This window comes from Podarcis pityusensis, assembly GCF_964106645.2.
Source record: "Podarcis pityusensis genome assembly, chromosome: 3".
NCBI lineage: Eukaryota > Metazoa > Chordata > Lepidosauria > Squamata > Lacertidae > Podarcis > Podarcis pityusensis.
Genome location: NC_138026.1, coordinates 120,074,430 through 120,090,609, shown reverse-complemented (window position 1 = coordinate 120,090,609; position 16,180 = coordinate 120,074,430). Strand labels below are relative to the sequence as shown.

Below are 16,180 nucleotides of genomic sequence, written 5' to 3'. Positions count from 1 at the left end.
CTAGTTATCTCCCGCTTGGACTACTGCAAATGCGCTCTATGTGGGGCTCCCTTTGAAGGTGACTCGGAAACTACAACTAATCCAGAATGCGGCAGCTAGACTGGTGACTGGGCATGGCTGCCAAGACCATATAACACCAGTCCTGAAAGACCTACACTGGCTCCCAGTACGTTTCCAGGCACAATTCAAAGTGTTGGTGTTGACCTTGAAAGCCCTAAACGGCCTCGGCCCAGAATACCTGAAGGAGCGTCTCCACCTCCACTGTTCAGCCTGGTCACTGAGATCCAGCGCCAAGGGCCTTCTGGCGGTTCCCTCATTGCGAGAAGCAAAGCTACAGGGAACCGGGCAGAGGGCCTTCTCAGTGGTGGCGCCCGTCCTGTGGAACTCCCTCCCATCAGATGTTAAAGAGATAAAAAAATACCTGACGTTTAGAAGACATCTGAAGGCAGCCCTGTTCAGGGAAGCTTTTAATGTGTGACATTTTAATGTATTTTTAATCTGAGTTGGAAGCCGCCCAGAGTGGCTGGGGAAGCCCAGCCAGATAGGCAGGGTACAAATAATAAATTATTATTATTACCGTCCCTCGCAAGGTTGTTGTGAGGATCAGATGGGGAGGAGAACTTCGTGTGGCACCTTGAGGTGCTGAGAGGGAAGGTAGGATAGGAATGTAATAAAGTCAGGTATATATTTATATGTACCTGTTTAAAGCACAATAAAAGTTAAAAAATAAAAAAATAAAGTCAGGGGAAGAAACCTTAATAGCCCTTTTAGATCGTCCCCCCAAAATATAATCAATGGGAGCAAACCAGAGGTTTGGCTTTAACAGATTCAAACCCAAATAAAGAATCAAATCGGATTAACACAGAGCAAGTACGAAACATTATCAGGCTGTTTCCAAACGGCCTTGTGGTTGCTGCACACATACCTGAAGCACACAGGCACATCCCCCAGGGGTTTCCGCTGAAGTAATGGAATGAGAGGCAGCGGTGGTGTAGTGGTTAGAGTCGGCCAAGGACCTGGGCGACCAGGGTTCGAATCGCCACTCAGTCTGCATGCTCCCTGGGTCGCCTTGGGGTCCAGCCACTGCCTCTCAGCCTAAACTACCTCACAGGGTAGTTGTAGGGTTGCAATGGGGAGGAGAACTACGTACGACACCTTCAGTTTCTTTGAGGAAAAAGTAGGGTATAAATGTCATCTTGATGATGATACAGTAATAGCAAGTAGGAGAAAAAAAACCCAGAGAAACGTAGGGTTATCAGGCCATATCATTTTATTATAAAATATATTTCATATTGCCGTTGTAAAAATTACATTTCACATTTTTTTTTTGTTTTGCTTACAATAAAAAATAATACTTGGAAGACAATCAAAAAAGAAAAGCTCCAATTAAGAGACAGTAATTCACCGATACGATATATTCCCCCCGTTAGGCTTGGTAGCATATCACCATCCAAACAGCAGCTATTATTAGCGGGTTACAAGATCTCATCCTTTCCCCTTTCCTGTCCAAACGCCTTGTAATAACTGGGGGGGGGGGGGTGCCCCTCACCTTTCCCACCCTGCCAGCAACCCAGCAAGCCCACAAAACGGCCATGTTGCATTCCTTAGCTTCCTAAGGAGATCTTGACAGACGGACAGTTTGGAGAGGATGGCTAGCATCTTGGAACTTCTGAACTGGCTGGTGTGTGACTTGTGCGAGGGAGAAAGGGCAGAAAAAATGGAGGTTCCTGGTTCTTTCTCTCTCTGCACCTTTGTTAAACTCTTTCGAAAGAGAAGAAGAAAATTGCTGGTGATCAGACTGGTCCCCATTCTCATGTACCCACAGAATTGCTTGCACCTGTGTGTGTGTGTGTGTGTGTGTGTGTGTGTTAAGATTTCTACCAAATGCAAAAAGGAGTTTGTATCCACGCGACTAGAAATGCAGGTAAACCCCAGCAGGCCTAGCTAACAAAAATGTCTACGCATGCCCGACAGGCCACAACATCCACACATGCACGTCCCCACGCAGCCCTTTCCATGTAGGATTTCGCTGGTATTTTATTTTGGTTGGGGTGGGTGGGAATCTTTCGGTTTTCAGGCAACTCCCATCATCTCCAAGGATCATGGGAGTTGTAGTCCAACAACATCCACAAAGGGTCCCCTGTTCCCATTCCCGATCAAAACCCAAGCGTTCATTTTTTCCTTTCCTGGTAGGAAGGGGTAATCAATGAGTTCTGGATCGAACCAGACAATGTGCAATGGTTCAATTTGTGCCAGTTTTCTGCACAAACTCTTCCTCTCTGTCGGTCTCATGTGGGCTCCCAGCCTCCCAACGAAAACTCAACGGTTCGCAGTGCAAAGTGTAAATTAGAAAACAGCTCCCACCTCTTCCTATTAGTGCCTGGTAGAAAAGATTCCTATATACATGTGTACAAAAGCCCTCTTAAGTGGGGTGGGAGATCCAGCCCACAGTGGTGTGTGCAGATCTTTCCTGGGTCTTCGACTCAAGCGACTTCTGTCTCAGAAGGTCAGGACGCTGAAACGACAAACCTGGACCGTTCGCTCGGGGAAAGAGAGCGCCACTGGATGGACAAGAATATAGGTGGCATGCAACAGAATAATTGTACAAGTGTGGGATTTCGTGCTAACACAACAGGATTCCCCTCTGATGTGTGTCCTGTTATGGGATGCGAACCCCTAGGATTTAGATTGAGGAGGGGGAGGGAGAGAAAATTTCTGTTGCCCAAGAACAAATTCTGATCACAGAATGGTGGACCGAAAGCCCTGCAAAACTGGAATCAATGGATTGAGGGACTTGGCACCCGCTTGAATACAACCCTATATTTTTTTTAATTAAAAAAAAAAACCCTTTAGAAGTAATGATATACCCATGTCCTTAAGGATGTAGCAAGGAAAAACAGCTCATAGAGTTCAGTTGCAGGAGCTGCCATTTGTTAGGAAGGCTGCAAGCACACCTGTGGTCAGAGGAGAGACCCCCATCCTGTTTTACAGAGAGGTGAGGAAAAGAGAGACTTTCACTATAAAAAGTTCTAAGTAAGGAACTCGACCAGGTTTCAAGGGAAATTGAGAGAATGGGCCGGGGAAAAAAGAGAAAGGGGAAGGGAAGAGATTTTTAAAAATGAGATCGAAACATTTAGGCTGTTTTTCCAAAACAGAGGAAAGGGGAGCTCAGAGGTGTAAAGAAAATCCAGAGGAACAGCTGTTTTGGCTAGAGGAAATAGCAAATATTTTGCTTTCGGTTCATTTCCTGCCAAGGGAAAAAACTGAAGTTACCCACAATAGTTGCAAGGTTATCGTTGATCGAAGCCGGATTTTGTACTTTGGGGCCCTGAAATAATTTGCAGAACATCTCCCTGGGCATCATGCAGACACAAGATGAAGCTCACACCTTTTGAAGTAGTGATGGGATTCGTGTATTGCTGGTTTCTATTGAGTGCCAAGTCCCGAAGCTCCCACCATGGCACAATACAAAAATCAAGGTGCTAGTCCACAGAGTGGCAACACACAGCCTTGCTCCTGGCTCTACGTATGCCAGCCATCGGAGTTACATGCAGGGCCACAAAGCGCTTGGCGGGGAGGACCAGAGTCTAGGAAGCAGAGCATCTTGAGTGGAACGAAGCAGGAAGGGCTAGCAGGCTGAACCTTAAACCTGGCTCCTCAATGAGGGCTAGTCTCATGAATAGGCAGCCCTCACAGTCAGTCTGCCAGGAGGAGGCGGTGGCAGAATGAGCCAGCCCTGCCTGTTCCCATCACTCGCCCCTAGTTTCTGGCCATCACATGCAGATGTAAAGTCCTCTATCCTAAGTGTAGAGACAACAGGATTGTGCCCTTTCGGTGCAGGGGAAGTCGTGCACCCTGGAAATAATGGCAAAGTGGCAATCTGTTGCATGGGTAGATTGTTCCCTCGAGTTTCCATTGCGTTCTGGGTTCCCTCCCACCCCACGACTTTGACAAACCAGTTTTTTAAAAAGAAAGAAAAAGGCTAGGCATACATAAAACCACAGACCTACGTTGTCCAGTCTAACTTGCACTGCACAGCTCAGAAAATAAAAAGAGACGGTGGGGAACTCTTATCCCATGGAATGAAACAAAAAAAAAATACTGACAACAAATATATTCCTATGCAAGCTTAGCTTTTCCTTTTTCACTTTCCAAAATTTAAGTGCTATAGAATTTTGGAACGAGGCATTTGATGAACAAGGCCGGGGGTTGGAGCATACAGCAACCAGGGTGCTGCTTTTAGCGGCGAATATAAGTCATCGCCTCCCCACTGACGGAGTGCACATTCCTTTAATAGCTCGGTAACAGCAGGAAATATTCCCCAACCCCGGGGTTTTTGCAGCTTAGCAAGGGAAAGCCAGATACCACATGCTTACCCCAAAGTCCTTTTTTCTTTCCTTTTTCCTTTACAAATTATTTCTCTGTTTCCACCTCCTCCTCCTTAATCACCTTTTAACAAAAACAAAAAACAAAACAAAAACCAGAAGCAAAAAATAAGAGAGATTCCCAAGGGCCCGGACTTCTGCCAGTGAAGAAACTGGTCTCCAAATCTCAAGACAAATTAGTTCTGATGGGGAAGAGAGGTCAGGAGACTCCTTCAGGAGCAGAAACAGAGCATTCTGGAAATCCGGTAGATTTTGCCGGACCTCAGAAAGGTCAAATGCAGCGAGACAGCTACAGATCGATATTTTTGAAGCAGGATGGATGAGATTTCCAAAGAAACATCTCTGATGTCCCAGATTATTTGTCCCCGAAATTTAAACACAGCTGTCAAAAATACAACGTTTCCACATCATAATTCATGAGGGTTTCTTTTTTCAAGTAACGCACACTGATTTGAAGAAATCGTTTTGTTGGGTCTCTGGACCATAATAAAGATTGATTTGATTTGATGAAATCGAAAGAACACAAATATCCCAAAATCTCACATCTGGAAATATAAAAATGCAGAAATCTGGGTTCAAGCTTTGGGCGATCCGATAATCCACTGATTCTCTGGATGTTCAAAGCGCTCAAATAAGACCCACGTTTTGGCGTCGACCAGCTTTAGCACTGACCAGGAGTCTGGGCTTAGGGAAATAAAAAATCCGACATACTGTGTATAGCAGCCTCCCTCAACTTTCGAGTCTTCCAGATGTTGTGGACCAGATCTGCCAACCAGCCCCAACCAGCACAATTCTGGTCCAAAAGATCAGGAGATTGAGGGAGGCTGGTGTGTATGATGCACAAAATGACAACAAAGGAAAACACACATTTCTCAACAAGCACTGATAATATACATAACTCCTTTTTATAATAAAAAAAAGTCTCCCACCCCAAGCCTTAAAAAGTACCCTTAAAAGTAAAGCAGGGCTAGCTTTTATTTTCTGCAAAGAAATCCTCGTTCTCAGAGTGTTCATTGTTCATTCGGTTGCTCTTTTCGCAAGGAGAGATCTATGTCTTTAGTTTATGGCTCATGATTATCAAAACGCAGGTGACTGGGACGGGGAAAACCACGTAAGCAATCGGAAAAAGATGTCGGGGCAACTGGTTTTTGTGGAGGGAGGGAAGCGCTCCCCCAAGGAAGGGAAACCACGATTCGTTAACAAGCGCCTCTATGTCATGACTGGCAGCCCCAAAGTTTGGTGGTCTCAATGAGGGCTCCCTCCTTGCGCAGTGCGGCACCCACAACCGAGAATCAGATGGAGTCATGTGACAAATTGTGGGTGGGGGGGCCCCACCTCTCCCCCCCCCCCGGGTTCTGGGGCCTAAATGGAAACCGCTGGAAACGTGGTGTGTTAAAGCAAGTTGAAAATCCGATTTTTTAAAAAAGTACTACCTAAACTTTCATATATTTTTTCCCCAACCTGGGGGTGCAGGGAAACAGAGGGCTTCAACATTCCTGGAGTTTTTAAATCTCCTGTCACAAGACATCCCTGGGCTACTTTTATCGTTCCCCAGCGCGGAGATCTAGCTCTCTGCGTTGATTGTCATTTGGCAACTACACTGACCGCTGGCAGCACTAGGCTAAAAAGAGGGTTTTCCCCAAAATGTTTTGCCTTTCCACACAACTCCACAATGTGAGCCAAGTGCATTCTCCCAGCATGCTCTGCAAAATGGCGCAGTTTGGGTGCATTGGCGACGAACGGTCTGGATTGCATGCGCAACGGGCCTGACCTTGAAGAGGGAAGGAAGGAAGCAAATTCCTCGACCGGACGCCCTGCCAGTGCTTGGGACTACAACTCCCATGAGCCCCAGCCAGCCCAAAACACTGGCAGGGGGGCCACGTTGGGGAAGGCCACGATAATGGCGTTTATGCCCTGGCACCCATGACTTTTACTCGCTCCAGTTCGCTCCAGTTCGGACCAGAGCACCCACAAAACCACCCAATGGTCTTGATGGGCAAGCCCATCATTAAGCAAAAATATTATTTCCTCCCTCGGGTAACGCCAGGTCTGGCCTTTGAGGCAGGGGGCGACTGAAGCCACATGAGAAATACTCAGGTGCCCCACGGCTGTTTTGCACATTAAATTTTAGGTATAAAATGGGGGAATGAAAGCATAAACCAAAGCAATAGAGCCAGGTTCCTTCCACTTCAATGAAACAAGCATTCGCTGGATTGTAGCTTGATGCAATGATTGTTCTTTTGACAGCGTAATGTTTAAAAGGAAGGGGGGAAACCCAGGGCTTGGGAGCAAGCGTGTAATTCCTCCCGGGCACCAGAAGGGGGAGACAGCATGCTGGCGGAGTCCACAGGAAGTCAGCCACGCCCCTTCCTCCTTCAGCTGATGGACCCAGCACCCTCTCGATTTGGGATTAGATAAGGGATGCTCCTATGCACTCCATATTGCAACCACCAACCCAAACACTCAGCCAACCACGTTTGGAGGGAACAGTTCAGGAAAAAAGGTTCTTTGGTCCCTGGGCACACCGAGAAACAAGTCTGTTAAGCTACACCAAGCCAAAAACTCTCTTTTCTCCCCGCTTTGCACCTCTTATTTACAAATAGAAAGGGAGGCGCTGTGTTTGTGTTTGTGAGTTAAAAAAAGGAGGAAAAGATGTGTTTTTAAAAAACGAACATTCCCACAAAACACTGAAAATTAGGAAGAAAAAAAACCTGCCGGACGTAGAATATACGGAGCCCAGGACGGGCTCTCGAGATCTCCGCTGAAGCACGGGGAGAGTGGCTTCCAAGGGCGTGGACGCTGCAAAAACACAGAGGTCTGGCCCCTTGGCGCTTGGCTGGCAGCGAGAGAGAGAGAATTGCTCCCTCCATCTTGGGAAACTTGCATGCGCTCAGTCCAGGAATCGCTGGCAGGCCTTTTTCCACCGGCAGGCGGTGCACCACTGGTCGCGGTGCTCGATGCCATAGACCTTACGGCACTTCTTGGCTTCGCCGCGGACTTTCCTGCGGGAGAGAGAAAGGCAGGGGACAGGCGTTGAAGGAGACACAGGGTTGGATCGCCGACATTTAGAGAACGTCCCAGAGTTATCCTCCCCTTAACACGGCCATGAAAACAGGGGGATAGAGGTGGACAGCAGCCTCTGCAGTCCTGGGGGGTCTTCTAGGTGTGTTTGGAACTACTTTGGGAACCCCGGGGCCAAACGGAAAGGAAGTCAAGAAGACCTTCTCCAAAATAAATGTTGCTGAGTGTTTCTGATGAAGGCAGCCCTGTTTAGGGAGGTTTTTAATGTTTGGAGTTTTATTCTGGTTTTAGTGTTCTGTCGGGAGCAGCCCAGAGTGAGGAAACCCAACCAGATGGATGGGGTATAAATAATAAAATATTATTATTACTATTATTACTATTATCATCATCATCAGCATGTCAATTTTACCCGTGGACTGCCATCTGTCCAGATTTTAATTTGCTCTGAACTAAATTTTAAAATGTATTTTAATTAATTGATTGCCTGTTATTATGTTCTTTGTATACTGTGTTAGTTTTATGTTGTTAGCTGCCCTGAGCCCGGCTCCAGCCAGGGAGGGCAGGGTACAAATTAAAATTGTTGTTGCTGTTGTTGTCGTTATATATATATATATAATCTTGGCAGCACAAACAGTGATCGCAACTCAATCAGAAACTGCCCAAAATCTTACACCAGACATTTGATACTGCTGACTCTGGAATATAGCTATAATATAGGAAAATCAAAGAATCGTATAATTGAAGAGTTGGAAGGGACCCTAAGGATCATTTAGTCCAAATTCCTGCAAGGCAGGAATATGCAGCTGTCCCATATGGGGATCAAACCTGCAACCTTGATGTTATCAGCACCACGCTCTATCCAACTGAGCTATCCAGGCAGACTTAAATCACACATAATTTGTGATTTCTACAAGGACTAGAACCTCCAGAGACTTTTGATAGGATTTGGCATTCTGTTATGACGTTCATTCATTCGTTCCTTTATTTCCTCCATCCCTAGATCTCAGGGGATTCCAGAACCATCGTTTTCAAGTCTGTCACAATACTTGATGATCTGAGCTTGGTTATTTTAATTCATGTGCAGCTTACTCATTCTAGGTGTCTATTTTACAGTTTCTTTTTTCCCAACTTTTTATTTTTTGCCTGTTGCCGTAATTGTTGTTCTCTGTTTTATATGCATTGTAAAATAAATTAATAATAAAAAGCTATTAGGAAGCTATTAGGAATAATAAAAAGCTATTAGGACAAACCTAGACAGCATCTTAAAAAGTAGAGACATCACCTTGCCAACAAAGGCCCATATAGTTAAAGCCATGGTTTTCCCAGTAGTGATGTATGGAAGTGAGAGCTGGACCATAAAGAAGGCTGATCGCCGAAGAATTGATGCTTTTGAATTATGGTGCTGGAGGAGACTCTTGAGAGTCCCATGGACTGCAAGAAGATCAAACCTCTCCATTCTGAAGGAAATCAGCCCTGAGTGCTCACTGGAAGGACAGATCCCGAAGCTGAGGCTCCAAGACTTTGGCCACTTCATGAGAAGAGAAGACTCCCTGGAAAAGACCCTGATGTTGGGAAAGATGGAGGGCGCAAGGAGAAGGGGACGACAGAGGACGAGGTGGTGGGACAGTGTTCTTGAAGCTACCAACATGCGTTTGACCAAACTGGGGGAGGCAGTGGAAGACAGGAGTGCGTGGCGTGCTCTGGTCCAGGGAGCCACAAAGAGGCGGACACGACTAAACGACTCAACAACAACATTAGGAAGTTTGTAATGTTTGACATTTTATTATGTTTTTATATGTGTTGGAAGCTGCCCAGAGTGGCCGGGGAACACAGCCAGATGAGTGGGGTATTTATTATTATTATTATTATTATTATTATTATTTGCCGGCCTTACCTCGAGCTGCTGGGCACCCGCAGAGGAGACGTGACAATCAGGTGGGATTTCAAGACAGGTGGTGGTGGTGGAGGAGGCAGCGGCGGCGGAGGCTGCTGCTCGCTGAAACTCAGGGACCGGCTTCGCACCTGCAAACAAGAAACGTACGTACTTTACGATACACCCAAAAGCAAGTGTCTCCAGGACCCCGCCTCCCCAAGGCGCTGGAAACAGCCCTTTGTGCTGCTCAAGATTCCTGCAGCCACAGAAGTGAGGATTAGAGATGGGAAGGCCTGGGGGAAAACGGAAAAATTGGGGGGAAATCAGGTTTTTTCCCTGTTTTTTGCAAAGCCGTTTTTTTTGCAAAGCCGTTTTTTAGAAGTCCATGAAAAAAATGATAAAGAGGAAGAGGAAGAAATGGAAAATGACAGCAGTAGTTCAGAAAATGAGATCGAATAAACTGCATGTATTCAAAGGGGCAGAGGAACCAGAGACCAAACTGCAAACATGCGCTGGATTATGGAGAAAGCTAGAGAGTTATAGAAAGACATCTACTTCTGCTTCATTGACTATGCAAAAGCCTTTGACTGTGTCGACCACAGCAAACTATGGCAAGTTCTTAAAGAAATGGGAGTGCCTGATCACCTCATCTGTCTCCTGAGAAATCTCTATGCGGGAGAAGAAGCTACAGTTAGAACTGGATATGGAACAACTGATTGGTTCAAAATTGGGAAAGGAGTACGACAAGGCTGTATATTGTCTCCCTGCTTATTTAACTTATATGCAGAATTCATCATGCAAAAGGCTGGGCTGGATGAATCCCAAGCCAGAATTAAGATTGCCGGAAGAAATATCAACAACCTCAGATATGCAGATGACACAACCTTGATGGCAGAAAGTGAGGAGGAATTAAAGAACCTTTTCATGAGGGTGAAAGAGGAGAGCGCAAAATATGGTCTGAAGCTCAACATCAAAGGAACGTAAAGCTGCACAAGTGGAGAGGGAGAGAGCCCCAGCCTTACAGATGCAATTTGATGACTATAAGTTGATGCCTTTTAAGACTGAATTTAGAGAAAGTCAGACTTTGAGGATTGGAGCCCTGCTTGGACGGGAGAAGGAAAGTTGGATAGATCCCTTCATGCAGGGATTTATTGACCTTTGGGACCTGGACTTGGGTCAGGAGGAGACTGGAGTTGTGGGGACCGCCAGACTTGGAGGAACTTTGAAATACGACTGGAAATATCTTTTGAATTTCAGTTTTAACTATGGAGATTTGGCTGACTTGTCGAGAAGGAATAAAAACATTGCTAGATGGGAATTTCCCCGAGATCTACTTTTCAGCATCAAAGGAAGGAAAATAAGAACATGATCAGGAGAAGACAAAGTAAAGTGCATGTATAAATATGAAGAAGACTCGCAGAAGGGACTTGGAAAAGAGTTAAGAGCCTCGGACAGAAGATCACCAGGTTGATGGACTATATGGAATTGACGGAAATGACTGGCAGAATCCGAGACCAGGGAGAAGAGACGGTGGAAGAATATTGGAAAAAGTTTAAAATCTATATATGGAAATAATGTAAAATTAATGAGTGTTAGAAAAATGTTGGGAGGGAATTATATGGCTTTAGTAGAAATGTTTTAAGGAATTAAGCATAAATAAGTATTATAGTATTAATGGAAAATAAGGTTAAAATATGTTAAGATAATCACATGACAGAAAATAGAGAAAGATGGAAAGGATTTGCTGAAATAATTAATAGAAATGAAATACAAAAAGGGAGGTGAGAGGAGGTCGATGAAACAAGGGAATGAAAGAGAGGATATTGAGATGGTATGATGTGTGTTTTTTGAATTGTTTTTGCTCGTTTTGTTTAATGTGTTAATGTTAATGTTGTGTTGTGTATTGTTTATATATTGTATTGTATTTTTTTGTGTGTTTTTGTTTGCTTTTCCTTTTCTTTTCTTTCTTCTTTTCTTTTCTCCTTTTTGTAAGGTTTAAAAGTAATAAATATTATTTTTTTAAAAAATGAAGCTCAACATCAAAAAAACAAAGATCATGGCCACTGGTCCCATCACCTCCTGGCAAATAGAAGGGGAAGAAATGGAGGCAGAGATTTTACTTGCTTGGGCTTTATGATCACTGCAAATGGTGACAGCAGTCACAAAATTAAAAGACGCCTGCTTCCTGGGAGAAAAGCAATGACAAACCTAGACAGCATCTTAAAAAGTAGATACATCACCTTGCCAACAAAGGTCCATGTAGTTAAAGCTATGGTTTTCCCAGCAGTGATGTATGGAAGTGAGAGCTGGACCATAAAGAAGGCTGATCGCCGAAGAATGGATGCTTTTGAATTACGGTGCTGGAGGAGACTCTTGAGAGTCCCATGGACTGCAAGAAGATCAAACCTCTCCATTCTGAAGGAAATCAGCCCTGAGTGCTCACTGGAAGGACAGATCCTGAAGCTGAGGCTCCAAGACTTTGGCTACCTCATGAGAAGAGAAGACTCTCTGGAAAAGACCCTGATGTTGGGAAAGATGGAGGGCACAAAGAGAAGGGGACGACGGAGGACGAGATGGTGGGACAGTGTTCTCGAAGCTACCAGCATGAGTTTGACCAAACTGTGGGAGGCAGTGGAAGACAGGAGTGCCTGGCATGCTCTGGTCCAGGGGGTCACGAAGAGGTGGACACAACTAAATGACTAAACAACAACAACATATGTTGTCTTGCTTCTTCTTTTAAAAAAGCACTGCTCAAAGGGTAGACCTTCTATGGAGCTTAAATATTGAGGTGAACCTTAACTTTATTTGCTATTGGTGCTAAGGGGCAAATCTGATTATTTTTACGTTGATGGTTTCTTGCTTTTTTTGTTCCTTTTGAGGGCAAGGGAGGTTGTTACGTGTTTTATTGCAGGCATAATACTTTTATATACACTGCATTTCACGCAATTTGTAAAACCACACTAAACTTTTTTTCAATTTTTCCAAAATTTCTATTTTCCCCCGGAAAAAACAGGGGGGGGGCACATTTTATTTCACATGGCTTCAAAATTTCCAGAAATTTTACATCTCTAGTCAGGACTCACCGGCGAGAGGGTAGGGATGGTAGATGTCGCTGCAGCCCAGCTGATACTGGTGAATATGTGTGGGGATACGGGGATCTGGATGGACGGCAGAGCCTGAGAGAGAAAAAACAAAGGAGGTGAGAAAGGATTCGCTGTGTTTCCATCTCCGCTGCCTCTTTTGCAAAATGCATTTATGGGGTGGCAGGACAGAGAGAGAGGTCTGTAGTTTAACTGCACGCTCCATGAAGGAGGACTTTGTTTTCAAAGCATGCATCACCGTAGCCAGACTACCCTGCATAAAGGTAAAAGGTAAAGGGACCCCTGACCAGTAGGTCCAGTCGTGGCCGACTCTGGGGTTGCGGCGCTCATCTTGCTTTATTGGCCGAGGGAGCCGGTGTACAGCTTCCGGGTCATGTGGCCAGCACGACTAAGCCACTTCTGGTGAACCAGAGCAGCGCACGGAAACGCCGTTTACCTTCCCGCCGGAGTGGTACCTATTTATCTACTTGCACTTTGACGTGCTTTTGAACTGCTAGGTTGGCAGGAGCAAGGACTGAGCAACGGGAGCTCACCCCGTCACGGGGATTCGAACAGCTGACCTTCTGATCGGCAAGTCCTAGGCTCTGTGGTTTAACCTCAAGTTATATTGGTGCATCCCTATTCCTCTCGTTCAACTGTTTTGCACGTGGCATGATTTTGCACCCCACAGCCATATTTTTGGGTTTTTGCTAGTTGTAATAAAAAGGGTATGGGGGGAGATATATATTTGGGGAGGGCTGGCCGGGCCCTACCTGATACGCATGGTCAGCTTGGATGTGCCAGAAGGAGCTAGGAGCCGACTGGCTGAGGGCGCTGCTGGACAGGTGATGCTCTGGGGGCACTGCTTGGTCCAGGATGAGAGCTTCTGGCTTTGATGGAGTCTGCTGGATGGTGATGGGAGAAGAAGCCCCTGCAGAGGTGGCGGTGGGGCTGGAGACGGCCACTGCGGGTTCTGGGGGCGCCTCGTCCTTCACCTGCATTTCCGTGTAGTAAAAATCCTCTTCCCTCTTCCGCTGGTCAGAATTGGCGCCGTCTCTGCAGCAATGGGAAAAGAGAGATGAAGCAAGGAAACTGGGGAGACACAAGTCCAACATTTGCCACATTTTGGGCTCTGGGGATTTAATAATAATAATAATAATTTATTATTTATACCCCGCCCATCTGGCTGAGTTTCCCCAGCCACTCTGGGCGGCTTCCAATCAAGTGTTAAAAACAGTACAGCATTAAATATTAAGAACTTCCCTAAACAGGGCTGCCTTCAGGTGTCTTTTAAAGAGAAGATAGCTGATTATTTCCTTCACATCTAAAGGGAGGGCGTTCCACAGGACGGGTGCCACCACCGAGAAGGCCCTCTGTCTGGTTCCCTGTAACCTCACTTCTCGCAGTGAGGGAACTGCCAGAAGGCCCTCAGAGCTGGACCTCAGTGTCCGGGCAGAATGATGGGGGTGGAGACGCTCCTTCAGGTCTACTGGACCGAGGCTCTTTAGGGCTTTAAAGGTCAGCACCAACACTTTGAATTGTGCTCGGAAACGTACTGGGAGCCAATGTAGGTCTTTCAAGACCGGTGTTATGTGGTCCCAGCGGCCACTCCCAGTCACCAGTCTAGCTGCCGCATTCTGGATTAATTGCAGTTTCCGGGTCACCTTCAAAGGTAGCCCCACGTAGAGCACATTGCAGTAGTCTAATTTAAATTAGAGGCACCCTTTCTCCATCAGCTCCCCAGATCAAACGAACAAGCATCGTTCTCTCGACTACAGAACAGCCCAGGTAGCATTAACCGCCCACCTCCCAGTTTCCCCTTTTGTTTTGCTCGTCGTTCAGAGCTCAGAGACGACACTGTGCTTTGGGGGGCAAATTCTCCGGGGATGTCCAAGCCTCGGAGTTCTCTTTCATTTTTTTTCATTTTCCACCCTTTTATTTTATTAATTTATTTAACGTAATTATTGCAAAATGTATGCAACATATTGCAGATACATACATACAGATAAGCACACACATATAATAAAAGAAGAGAGAAAAGGAAGAAAAGAAAAAGTAAAGAGAAAAAGAAGAAAAAAAGTTGGAAGAATTTCTTCCAAATTTATACTACAAATATCTCAATAATAAAATTTCATTGGCTGACTTCCATTGCTTGCACTGCACTTTCTATATACATGTTAAGCAAGATAGTATCTGTTATTCCGTATTTTTCCCATACAATCTCACACAAATATTCCTATCAATAAGTTTTCTAAATCTTTCATAAATCTATTCTAAACACAACCAATACCTTACATTTAATTTTTGTCTACATAAATAATCATTTAAACATTTCCATTGTTTTTGGATTATATTTTTTGGGTTTTGTCTTATCAAATCAGTCTTTGCTAATTCCAAGTATTCACATAATTTATTCAGCCATTCTTCTTTGGTTGGAACGTAATTTCCTTTTCAATTACAGTGGTACCTCGGGTTAAGTACTTAATTCGTTCCAGAAGTCCGTTCTTAACCTGAAACTGTTCTTACCCTGAAGCACCACTTTAGCTAATGGGGCCTCCCGCTGTCACTGCGCCACTGGAGCACTATTTCTGTTCTCATCCTGAAGCAAAGTTCTTAACCCAAGGTACTATTTCTGGGTTAGCGGAGTCTGTAACCTGAAGCGTATGTAACCCGAGGTACCACTGTATTGGCTATTAACATTCTTGCTGCTGTTGTCGGGGGCAAGAAAATATTAATTTTGTCATTCGGGATGTCTCCATTCAAAATTCCTAATAAATATGAGTCTGCTCTTTTATTATGTGATGTTTTTATTAGCTTTTTAATTTCCTCATGTATCGTATTCCAGTATTTCTTAATTTCCGGACACGACCACCACATATGATATAAGGTTCCAATCATTCTATTACACCTTTCAGTTCTCTTTCAGGCTCGCAAATGGGACGGGAATGGGCAATGTGGGCAGCTGCGATTGGCAGGGAGCATGGCACCTCCGGATTGGCCAGCCTTGGTATAAATACCAGGTGGTTGGAAATTGAAGCTCCAATTCTGGCCACTACGCCAGTCACGGCGTCCACCATGTCTGGCTGTGACAACCCAATGGGGACAACTGTAACACTTGGAGTCGCTTCCACCTTTACAATTCTGTGATTCAACAACAACGCCTCAAGCAGGCAGGTACAGCAACTGATCTTGAGGAGCTCAACTTGGAAGGCCACCTGCCGACAGATGTTCCATATCTGGAATCAGGCACATCTGGAGCCTCTGATTCCATCAATAGCACCCGAGTTCCATCACAGAACGAGAGAGTTGGACGCTACCCCAAATTCATCTAGCCCAGGCACGATCTAAAGGTAAAGTGACCCCTGACCATTAGGTCCAGTCGTGACCGACTCCGGGGTTGCGGCGCTCATCTCGCTTCATTGGCCGAGGGAGCCAGCATACAGCTTCCAGGTCATGTGGCCAGCAGGACTAAGCCGCTTCTGGCGAACCAGAGCAGCGCACGGAAACGCCGTTTACCTTCCTGCCAGAGCAGTACCTATTTATCTACTTGCACTTGACGTGCTTTAGAACTGCTAGGTGGGCAGGAGCAGGGACCGAGCAATGGGAGCTCACCCCGTCACAGGATTTGAACCGCCGACCTTCTGATCGGCAAGTCCTAGGCTCTGTGGTTTAACGCACAGTGCCACCCGCGTCCCAAGTTCATCTAGCCCAGGCACGATCTACTCCCAGCATAAAACGACTGGCAGTGATCTACCGCACAACATGACGCAATTAAGAGGACTAAGCTTCTTTTCAGTAACGTCCCCCCCATTTCATGGACA

The 16,180-nt window shown here is 45.5% G+C and overlaps 1 protein-coding gene across 1 annotated transcript in view; it reads right to left on the bottom strand.

The window, feature by feature from the left end:
- Positions 1-1,252: 1,252 nt before the first annotated feature.
- ZNF395 (zinc finger protein 395) overlaps positions 1,253-16,180 on the bottom strand; it is a 55,117-nt gene continuing 40,189 nt past the window's right edge. Inside the window, exons 6-9 of the mRNA XM_080998270.1 lie at positions 13,133-13,514; positions 12,363-12,455; positions 9,301-9,428; positions 1,253-7,387 (exon numbers count right to left, since the gene is read on the bottom strand). Coding sequence (XP_080854396.1) covers positions 7,276-7,387; positions 9,301-9,428; positions 12,363-12,455; positions 13,133-13,514 — 715 coding nt within the window. The 3' untranslated portion in view covers positions 1,253-7,275. The remainder of the gene's footprint in view (positions 7,388-9,300; positions 9,429-12,362; positions 12,456-13,132; positions 13,515-16,180) is intronic.